The sequence below is a fragment of the Panthera uncia genome, chromosome F1 (genome assembly GCF_023721935.1).
Source record: "Panthera uncia isolate 11264 chromosome F1, Puncia_PCG_1.0, whole genome shotgun sequence".
NCBI lineage: Eukaryota > Metazoa > Chordata > Mammalia > Carnivora > Felidae > Panthera > Panthera uncia.
The window spans coordinates 29,770,178-29,781,822 of record NC_064813.1 but is presented as its reverse complement, the minus strand read 5'-3'; the positions used below and the strand labels follow the sequence as shown (position 1 = coordinate 29,781,822).

Genomic DNA, 11,645 nt, shown 5'->3' with positions numbered 1-11,645 from the left:
GGGGGACTGGGACTTCAAAGAGAAGGAAAGCAATTCACGGGAAGATGAATTGGGCCATACAGAAATAATGAGACACAAAAAGGAATTGTAGCAGACTTTTCTAGGTTCCTCCCTGTTCCAAACCTAGTTCATATTACACAGTAGTTATTGATGGTGATAGCTCTCTTCCTGGAGCAGGTCATCTGTCTAAATTCTTTCAGGTAGTTAGGGGGAGGGTCAAAGTTTCTTGAGTCTTTTGGGCCTTGATGGTTTTCAGCTCAGAATAATCTATGTGCCAAAATGGCACATCTTAGGACAACTCATTCTGAACCCCAATAGCAGCTTCAACAGCAATAGTGGGCCATACCAATGTCTTTTCTGGAGTCTTGGAGGTGCCACAGGAAGACTTCCTGCACAAACATTAGTGGCCTTGACTTGGAAACTTCTTGACTTCTCTCGAGAGGAAGAGAGGGAGGGAGAGCGAGAGGGAGAATCTGCAGACAGCTCTACAGGGAGCCAGAGGATAAAGGGAGGAAAATGCTGGTCCCCACGTGTTTATTAGGGAACACGTGCATCAACAGATATGAAACATTCCTGGGAGGGGGAAGAGGAGGTGGCTGGACTTCTTGTGATTTCAGGTAGGGTCAGAGTCCAAGATATATATGGTCTTGTGACATTTCGGTTTCTGGTTTTAGCCCTTGGCTGTTGTATAGAGGGTGTATAGACGAGGAGGCTGTGGAAACACCTAATAGGGAAAGAGGCTGGGGTAGGGATGGCTTCCAGGAGACAGTGGTGATTCCAGGAATCAGGTGAAGGAGGGACAACAGAATAAAGCAAAGAACCACTAATAATTCCTTAAAACCAGAGGTGCCTAGGAGAGAAGGTAGGACAGGATGACAGAGGAATGAGGTGAGAAAGGTTGTTAATTGTATAATTCATAACCTGACACTCCTTTACTATGTGTTTATTCCCCAGGATTCATCTTAGATTAGACCCAAGGAATAATGTTTTACCTGATGGTCTTTATTTGGGCTGCTGGGTGCTGGGAGATAAGTCTCCATAGGTCTCTCACATTTCTGCATGTCTTGGGAGCAGAGGCACTGATAGCTTTTGTTCTAGAGTATCTCTTCAAGGATGTTTGTAGTCAAGGACCTTGGATGACAGAAATAATGTCTCTCACTGTAACAGAGGGCAGGTTCATTTACCGTGCAGTATAATAAAGGTTGGGTTTCTTAAGCGCAGGGGTCCTTGGGTGTGAGGCAAAACCTCTGTGTGTGGCATTATCTGAACAGTTTCCCATCGCCTTGAAGGGGGTGGGGAAGCGCAAGGGGGGACCAACCTAAACATGAGGCTTGTGCTACTTGCTGTGCTCTGCGTAATAGAGTCTTTTGCCTCAGAGCCAGGAGTCTTCTGTCCTCTGTCAACGCTCATGAAGCTTGGTAGGCTAACCCTTCATAGCTCGTGACACTAGGTGTTTGCTTTTTGAGAAGCAAAAAATTAGTTTTGAGTCTGGCTTTTTACTGCACTCTCAGAGGTAATGAATCCTGTCTGCTGCGCCCTTGCGTAGCCCCAGCTGAGGTAGGATTTAGGCCGGTAGGATCCATATCCCTTCCAATATTAAAACGCCTTGGCTTATGAATCTGAGCTTTCTGTGGAGGCAAAGGGCCACCAAATACAAGGCGAATATTTCACTGATGTAGAGACAAATGCCAAGAAGCCAGGCAGTGCTTGGCTTACCAAAAAGAATAAAAGAGGCTGTTACCTCAAACTACCACAAGGAACACAAGCCAGGTTAAAATTTAAAAATTAGTCTGCTATGCAGGAAATAATGACACAAAGGTGACAGTAGCCAAATAGGATTTGGCCACGAGATGACTCTAGCTGTGCCCACTTTGGGGATGGGCAATGAAATAGGACAAATTCTCTATAGGTACCTAATATTACCTTCTCAAGTAGGTACTTATTCAAATTACCAAAATGGTAGCTTTAACAGAGTAAGTTAATGCAATTTAGCAATAGAAGCAAGCGTTGACTTTAGCCTTCAACTTGATTAGTAGAATTGGTCAACATATTCTACTAATTTCAGAAACAAACTATTTAAACATTTTAGGTTAGGGGCACCTGGCTGGCTCAGTTGGAAGAGCATGCGACTCTTGATCTTGGGTCATGGGTTTGAGTCCCATGTTAGGTGTAGAGATTACTTGGATAATAAATAAACTTCTAAAAATTTAAAAGAGAAGATCACTGTAAACTATCTTCATCTTTGAAACTATCTTTAATCACTTAAAACCTCTTCAAAACATCTAAGTCTAAATAATGGGATGGAATGAATAAAAATATGTTTTATGTGGAGTGCTTGGTGGCTCAGGTGGTTGGGCATCCGCTTTGCTCAGGTCATGATCTCACAGACTGTGAGTTCAAGCCCCACATCAGGCTCTGTGCTGACAGCTCGGAGCCTGGAGCCTGCTTCAGATTCTGTGCCTTCCTCTCTCTCTGCCCCTCCCCCACCCATGCTCTGTCTCTCTCCTTCAGAAATAAACATTTAAAAAATTTTTAAAAATATATATGTGTTTTATGTGACAATAAAATGTTTTCTTGGTGATCTGGTTAATGATTTTTTGTTTCTTTTATAATTAATGTTTGTAAATAAGACAGACATTGAAGAAGGATCAAAGAGGTTGTATTTCTGTGTGTCTCTGGAGATGCACTTTATCCAAATATGGCATTATCTGAAAAATAAAAAATCAGAAGTATTTGTTATACCACGTATGCTACATTTTATAGTTCCAAAATAACCCTGAGGGCAGACAGGATGAGTACTGCTTCACAGGTAAAGAAAGTAAGGCTTAGAAACACTAAGTGACTAAAAGCGTGAGACTAGTCAATGGCAGAAGCAGAACTTGAATCCAAATGCAATGTACTGAATGTCTTTGTCCTCCTGCCCAAATTCCTATGTTGAAGCCCTAATCACAATGTGATGGAGTCAAGACATGGGGGCTTTGGGAGGTAATTAAGTCACATGAGTGGAGTCCTCATAAATGGGATTAGCGCTCTTAGAAGTAGAAATCAAAGAGCCAGCTAGCTCCTTCTGCCATGTGACAACACAGCAAGAAAACAGCCCCCCGTGAGCCAGAGAGAGGGCATTTGTCAAGAACCCCACTGTGCTGGCATCCCGAAATCAGGCTTCCAGCCTCCAGAACTGTGCGAAATGAACGTTTGCTGTTTAAGCCACCCTGTCTGTTGTAACTGGTTATAACAGCCTGAACCAAAATACCTGCATCTTCTGTTTTGAAGGCTTGTATGTTTACGTAAGACTGTCCCTCTTTCGGCCTCCACATCTCCAACTAGAAGACTGAAAAGAGTTTGGAGATCTCTGGCTAAGAAAACTCATTCCCTGGTCTATCATTCACTATTGATAGAAGCAAAGAGGAGTCCCCAGAAGTCCCAAGTGCTCTTAGCAAAATCCCCAACACTTCTCATCCTTAACACTCATGGCCTGACCACCGCTTGAGACCATTAAGACCAATCTCATTCTGTTCCTTTTCCCTGTTTACTTTGGCTACCTCAAGAAGCCAGGAGTTCTGAGAGAGAGAGAAACCAAGAAAAAGACTCTTCACTGTAAAGAACAAACTGACGGTTACCAGCTGGGAGGTGAGTGGGGGATGGGTCAAATAGGTGATGGGGATTAAAAAGCACATTTAGCACGATGAAAATAATAAGAATAAGAATAACAAAATAAAAACAAAGGGGAAACAAAGAAGCCAGGAGTTCTGGGTTGTCCCACGTGCCCCGGATGCCAACCCCATGCTCTGGGAGCCCATGCATCCCTTCCCTAGCACTTCCCATCCTCCTGCTTTATGTTTCCCCATAGCACTTACCCACTTATAATACGTGCATCTATCCACTCAAATACCTACTGAAATCTAAGTTTTATAAGGCAGAGGTTTTCTCTATCGCTGTATTGCCAAGCACGTAGAGTAGTGCCTGACAGAAAGTAGATACTCCTAAAAATTTGCTGAATGAATGTGTTTCTTCCTCTAACACAGGTATGTATAAAGGAAAAGAGTAAAGTGCTTTCTAATTCTTTTTTTTTTTTTTTTTTTTTAATTTATTTTTGGGACAGAGAGAGACAGAGCATGAACGGGGGAGGGACAGAGAGAGAGGGAGACACAGAATCGGAAACAGGCTCCAGGCTCCGAGCCATCAGCCCAGAGCCTGACGCGGGGCTCGAACTCACGGACCGCGAGATCGTGACCTGGCTGAAGTCGGACGCTTAACCGACTGCGCCACCCAGGCGCCCCAAGTGCTTTCTAATTCTTACTGTATACATCCTGGGGCGCCTGGGTGGCTCAGTCGCTTAAGCATCTGACTTTAGCTCAGGTCATGATGTCGCGGTTCATGGGTTCGAGCATCACGTCAGGCTCTGTGCTGACAGCTCGGAGTCTGCTTCAGATTCTGTGTCTCCCTCTCTCTCTGCCCCTCCCCCACTCATGCTCTGTCTCTCTCTCTCTCTCTCTCTCTCTCTCAAAATTAAAATAAAACATTAAAAATTTTTAATTATTGTATAGGTCCAGCAAAACGTACCTTCTTATTATCTTCTTCCATTTCTAAAGATTATTCTACAGCAACAAATGTGCCCCGGGAGACTCTAAGTTTGTGAGCCATTGCCCAAGAGCACGACTACGGGTCTCAAGAGGAACGAGGTAAGATTTACCATGACTTCTGGAAAAATACATACTATGTCCTAATATTTATTCGACTACCAAATGAATATTTTCTATGTGCCTAATTTATGTCTGACACCATTCTTGGAATAGAATGGACAAAGCAGTGAAAAAACAGACATCATCTCTGCTTAACCCTAGGAGGAAAAGAAAGCCAGGTATGGTATTGCAGGATATTGGAGAGTTCTTTTAAAGTGTGTTTTTTTTTTTTTTTTTTTTTAATTTGAGAGAGAGAGAATGAGCAGGGGAGGAGTAGAGAGAGAGGGGGACAGAGGACCCAAAGCGGACTCTTGTGTTGACAGCAGAGAGCCTAATGTGAGGCTCGAATTCCTGAACTGGGATATTGTGACCTGAGCCACAGTCAGAAGCTTAACTGACTGAGCCACCCAGGTGCCCCAGGATATTGGAGAGTTCTATTTATATAGGATGGTTCCTGATTAATTGGATTTTGAACAAAGATCTCAATAAAGTGAGGGAAAGAGAGAGAACTCCAGGCAGAGGGAATGGCATGTGCCAAGTCCCTGAGATGGGAACCAGAATGTTATGCACCAGGAACAGGAAGAAAGCCATGGTAGTTAAGTGAAATGAGGCCAGGGACAGTGGAGAGATAAGGATGAAAAGATAATTAGGGGCTTGTTCATTGAGAGCCTATAAGCACAGGAGAAGGTGTGTGGATTTCACCTAAGTGTGCTGTGAGACCATAGACCAGTTTTGAGCAATGAATAACGTATCTAATACATGTTTTAAAAAGATCACTCAGGCTGTTGTGTAAAGAAGTGTGGGAGGCAGCAAGCACAGAGGCGGGAGGACAGCTGGCTGGCTCTACTTTGGGAGAGAGATGATTATGGATTGAATCAGGGTGATAGTGGTCAGATTCAGGACTGATTTTGAAGGAACAATTGATAGGACTTCCAGACAGATTGGATGTGGAATGTGGGACAAAGAAGAGTGTCAGACGTACTCCTAGATTTTTGACCATTTTCTGAAATGAGGAGGGGGAAGGGGTGAGTATGTATGTTTGGGGGCGGAGGATAGGAATTCTTTTTGGCAATGGTAAATTTGAGATATCAAGTAGAGGTGGAAGTCCTCATGGATGCGTTTCAAACTCAGGAGAAAGGTCAAGGCCAGAAATAGAAATGTGGGAGTCATCAGAATTAGGATGGTATTTTTAAGTCCTGTAACAGGTTGAAGACCAGCAAACTGTCGCGTTGAGATCACCTAAAAACTAAGTGTAGTTGATCAGAAGCAGGTAATCTTATCTAAAAAGGATGTTATTTTACAGTTAATGGTGTTTATCATTTAATTGAGTACATATTTGTGAATGGTTTACTGCAGCAATATGTTCATCATGTTTTATAAGTAATGTCCCATCTCCTTATTTTACAAATGAGGATTTTCTCTTTGCATCTGTTGGCTTCCTGGGGGAGAGGGTACTCTCTGATATATATCTGTGTTCTCAGTTTAGTGTGGCAGGGCCAAACTTCTGGTTTGGAATGGGGCAAGTTCTCTCTTGGGGTGAGTTCACCGTTCACTGCTTTTAAGCCAGTTTCTCCAATATAAATAGTTTTCCAGTAACAAAGCCAACATTTTAACCTCCAACTATCTGTCAATTGGTATAAACTCAGGAACAGAAGGGTCTTATTGTTGACCTTTTCAAACCTTAACAGTATTCAGAATAAAGTATACACTCAAAAAAATGTTAGCGCCCTTCTCTATATCCATGCACTTTCTACTTGTGGAAATAAAAAATAAATAAGCCCCAATATCTCTTATTTATCCTTGATGAAAATTAAAGTTGAAGCCAAAGACCTTGATTTTTAATTAGAGATTAATGAGAAAACCATGGGAAAAAATTCTAATAAGCTTGAGAATAAACAGCACCGGGTCAGTAATTACCTACCATTTGTTCAAACAAGTGTTTCTCAACCTTTTTGGTCTCAAGATCCATTATATTCCTACAAATTATTGAAGATTTTATCAAGGTTTTGTTCATGGGTGTTGTACCTCTCAATATTTACATTAGAAATGTAAACTGAGGGAAAAAAATTAAAACTTAAGAATACAAGCCCACATTCCATTTAATGGTCAGAAGAATGATGTGATTGCACATCACATTGCTTCTGGAAAACTCCAATGTATTCCCATGAGAGTAAAAAAGGCAAATAATATCTCGGCATCCTCATGAAAACTTTGACCCTGTGGGGTCCTGAAAAAGACCTGAATACTCAGAGGTTCCCACACCACCATTTAAGAATGAATAGTTTAGACTAAAAAAGAAAAAGCATGCATTTACATGCTAATTACCAGAACATTTCAATTAACTCCATGCTTATTCTGTATCTTGTCATCATAATGCTGAATTTCTACTTAAGCCTGTTTATTTAAAAGAACAAAGAGCTTTTCTGCAAGATTTAATGTTCCAGAATTATTGGCTTATAACTTTGGTATCATTAATATTGGTTATGGAAATTATATTTGTTAGAAAACCATGTGTATTCGTGTAAAATGGTAAACTGTGTTTGTTATAGAAGGTGGATATTACCCTCCACTATTAAGCTTGTGAGCCTAACCAGTTCTATGTGGTTTAACTCACCTAGTACTGAGTAATTCAAGCAGAATAAAAGATTATGCAGATCCACTTAGAATTAGGAACACTAAAGGCCCTTGTAAAGAGTTATTTTTTGAGTAAAATTAACACATGGCTGTTACAGATTAACTTTAAAGCACAATGGAGAATCTCGGTTTTTTTTTTTTATTTTTTAATGTTTTTATTTATTTTTGAGAGAGAGAGAGAGAGAGCACAAGTGGGGAAGGGGCAGAGAGAGACAGAGGGAGACACAGAATCTGAAGCAGGCTCCAGGCTCTGAGCTGTCAGCACAGAGACCGACACGGGGCTCGAACCCACGAACCGCGAGATCACGACCTGAGCTGAAGTCAGATGCTTAATCAGCTGAGCCACCCAGGTACCCCAAGAACGTCAGTTTTCAATGCCACACTGTATCACCCTCTTTACACCACTTACCAAGAGCATGGGGGTAAATGTAAAGTCACAACCCCCTCATCAAAGAAGTTAAATCTCCAAAATACTGATTTTTCTTGTTGCAGATCTAACTTAATCGCGTGTTGTTTGTATTTAATACAATTACACTCTACTTTATTTTTTTTTAAACATGAAAAAAATGCCATCAGATGCTTGTCTTGACTTGGAAACAAGTATTCACAATCAAAAATGGTTACTCTTTCTCTTCCTCCTCCTGCGAAATAATACTACCACCACCATCAACCCCCACACCAACCTCCCTCCACATTGTACTATTGTTAATCAGGGCTTTTTGTTTGATATTTGTCATCAAAATCACTTCCACTGTATCTCAATTTTGTACATGAAATTTTTGCACAGGCAACAAATTGGTGAGATAGGTAGTCTCTGGAGCTTTTGTGGGCTATTATAATTATCTATAACAACTTCTCTCAAAATATGGCTCTCGGGCCTTCAGCATCAAAATTCCCTTAGCCTGATGAAAACACGGATTCTAGGACCAAAGGAGGGCCTACGGAATGAGTCAGTCGAGAGGTGGAGCTCAGGATTCTGGAAGCACAAGAAAAAGAAAATCTCTGGTCTACAGCGGATCTTATATCCACTAACCTAGTTTACTGATGCTTTTCACCTCAGACAGACCTCCTTTAAACTGTCCCAGAACGATACTTACTGAACCTCTCTCAACCCCAGAAATTCTCCTCAAGTTTATTTATAAATCCCTCCTGTCAGTTGGGGATGGAATCCTACCATACATAACAACTTACTTTTTGCAGGAAAGTGCTTTTTCTCGGTGTGAACCAGGAGACTCAGTGTGACCCAGGAGCTCCTGCCACTGTCAGGAACGGGTTCTTTGATTTGGGTGTGAGTAAAGGACTGGTAGGCACCACTGAAATGCCTCTTTTGAACTCTCAATAAACTGACTTGATTGCTTCTTTCCACAAAGCAGTTGGAGTCACGCTTTTCGTTTATCTCCTCCAGGAGATGTTTTTTGCTAGCTTTAAGTTTTTTAATGATTTCATTGGTTCTGTTTTTAGAGGTCATTATGGTGACAAACTAATCGTCAAGTGATTCTTAGTATCCTGAAACAAATGAAAAAATACAATCAGTTGCTGCTTGACCTAGCAGCCAGTATTCACCATCAGGTTTTTACCAGTTCTTTCTTCTCCTCCTGTAAAATACCACCACCACTGTGCCCCTGACCCCACATCTCACTCCATTTTTATTATTGTTTCCTAAGGTCTTTTTGTTTTTTTGATGTTTCTTCGGAGAAAAAAAAAATCATAAAAAGAGGATTGTAGTAAGAAAAGATATTTTGTTTTTGAAATTGATACTATGTATTGATTCTTGCTTTTAGGAACTCTCATTGTTTATTTTGATTATAAAAATAATACATAGTCATTGTAGACAATTAAGAAAATACAGAAAAGCATAAGGTAGCATTGTCTAGAGACAATGAAATTAACATTTTGGATGTTTCTTTCCCAATAAATATCTAAAGGGATTTTATTATAAAAAGTGCGGGGAGGGGCGCCTGGGTGGCGCAGTCGGTTAAGCGTCTGACTTCAGCCAGGTCACGATCTCTCGGTCTGTGAGTTCGAGCCCCGCGTCAGGCTCTGGGCTGATGGCTCGGAGCCTGGAACCTGTTTCAGATTCTGTGTCTCCCTCTCTCTCTGCCCCTCCCCCATTCATGCTCTGTCTCTCTCTGTCCCCCCCCCCCCAAAAAAAAAAAAAAAAGTTGAAAAAAAAATTAAAAAAAAAAAAAAATAAACAGTGCAGGGATGGGGCCCTGGGTGGCTCGGTCGGTTAAGTGTCCAACTTTGGCTTAGGCCATAATCTCGTGGTTCATGGGTTCGAGCCCTGTGTCAGGTTCTTTGCTGACAACTCAGAGCCTGGACCCTGCTTCACATTCTGTGTCTCCCTCTTCTCTACACCTCCCCTGCTTGTGCTCTGTCTCTCTCTCTCAAGAATAAATAAACATTAAAAAAAAAAGTACAGGGGCACCTGGGTGGTTCAGTCAGTTAAGCATCTGACTCTTTTTTTTTTTTTTTCAACGGTTTTTTATTTATTTTTGGGACAGAGAGAGACAGAGCATGAACGGGGGAGGGGCAGAGAGAGAGAGGGAGACACAGAATCGGAAACAGGCTCCAGGCTCCGAGCCATCAGCCCAGAGCCTGACGCGGGGCTCGAACTCACGGACCGTGAGATCGTGACCTGGCTGAAGTCGGACGCTTAACCGACTGTGCCACCCAGGCGCCCCAAGCATCTGACTCTTAATTTCAGCTCAGGGTTGTGAGATTCAGCCCTGTGTTAGGCTCTGCACTGGGCATGGAACGTGCTAAAAATTTTCTCTCTCTCCTTCTCCCTCTGCCCCTTTCCTGCTCATTCTCTCTCTCTCTTTCTCCTACTCTCAAAATAAATCAATATTTATTTTAAAAAGTACAGAAAAAAGACATTAAATTGGCTATGGCAGGACATGAACTTAAAAACATAAAGTGTTGTTAAGTATTTACGAAGAATTTGCTTGTTAGGGCTATAAATTTGTCTTTTCAGGCATGTGAAGTACTTAAAAAATCAAATATGTTAAATTTATGAAAGAAGTTTAAAATATTTAAAGTATTAACTAAGTTTGTCAATGGACTACTTAGAGGTGTTTAGTATTTTCAACTTGAATTAACTGAACATTAATTTCAGAGAAAGTGAGGGTGATCAGAATTTAAACTTTTTAAATTATATCTCCTCTAACACTTTGATTGTTTATCCTGCCTAGGAGATGTACAAATGAAATCAAATTGGGACATGACTAAAGAAAAAGAAAAGAAAACAAGGTAATTGTCTCTTACGTACTTTCGAGCTAAATTTATATTCTGTTAAAAGCCCATTACATATGTTTACTGCAAATGAAATCTAGACATGTTAGTTAAAAGCTCACTGAGGAGATCACAAAATTTAAACTCTCATTACAAATTACCTGGAAACTGGAGCCAACTAAAATTAGACACAGTAAGAGTCTAACAGCAAGAGCATGAATTTTTGAGTCCGATTTGGTCCCTATTCAAGCTACTCTAACTGTATGACTGCAGTTAAGTTACCTTCTCTGGGCCCTCAGTTTCCTTGTTTTGCTTTTTGTTTTTTGTTTTTAGTTTTTTAATGTTTATTTATTTATCTTGGGAGAGAGAGATAGAGTGAGCAGAGGAGGGGCAGAGAGGGAGAGAGATCCCAAGTAGGCTCCGTGCTGTCAGTGCAGAGCCAGATGTGGGGCTAGAATTCACGAACCCGTGAGATCGTGACCTGAGCAGAAATCAAGAGTTGGAAGCTTAACCCCTGAGTCTCCAGGTGCCTCTCCTTGTATGTTAAGTGGAAATAATACCCAACTCACAGAGTGTCATAAGGATTAAATAACTTAATACATACAAGAGCCTAATATAGCCAATCCTCAATAAATGGTAACTTTAATATATCAGGCACAATGAAATAAGGGATTTGTTCAGCTGGATGTACAATATTTTTTCATTTGGGTTTGTTTGTTTGTCCCTCCAGTTATTAATCTGTTTACTTGCCATGCAGCCAGAACCAGCTACATAATTTGTGGGGCCCAGTGAAAAATGAAATTGCAGGGCCCTGTTGAAAATTCATGGGCCCTTTTGAACATGGGGGCCTTGTGTTAGTGCAGAGGTCACATGCCTATGAAACTGACTCTGTGTATGACATAGTAACAGGATGGTTTCTATGGTTACTTCACCCAGTTTTACAGTCTCTTAAGTGGAGATAAATAAGGTGTATAACATATGACTTTTTAGGGGCACCTGGGTGACTCAGTTGGTTAAACATCCAACTTCAGCTCAGGTCATGATCTCACGGTTTGTGAGTTTGAGCCCCGCATCAGGCTGTGCACTGACAGCTCA

At 41.3% G+C, this 11,645-nt stretch overlaps 1 protein-coding gene across 7 annotated transcripts in view; it reads right to left on the bottom strand.

Annotated features, from left to right (window-relative positions):
• Positions 1-2,642: 2,642 nt before the first annotated feature.
• SPATA45 (spermatogenesis associated 45) overlaps positions 2,643-11,645 on the bottom strand; it is a 35,292-nt gene continuing 26,289 nt past the window's right edge. For 5 of the 7 annotated variants that reach the window (XM_049634178.1, XM_049634176.1, XM_049634174.1 and 2 more), the window contains 2 exons: positions 8,508-8,822; positions 2,643-2,708 (listed from right to left, as the gene is read on the bottom strand). In XM_049634178.1, the coding sequence (XP_049490135.1) occupies positions 2,689-2,708; positions 8,508-8,784 (297 nt within the window). In that variant the 5' untranslated portion in view covers positions 8,785-8,822 and the 3' untranslated portion in view covers positions 2,643-2,688. Of the gene's footprint in view, positions 2,709-8,507; positions 8,823-10,832; positions 10,858-11,645 lie in introns of those variants that run through there. The other 2 variants (XM_049634179.1, XR_007458769.1) reach the window with 2 other exon arrangements.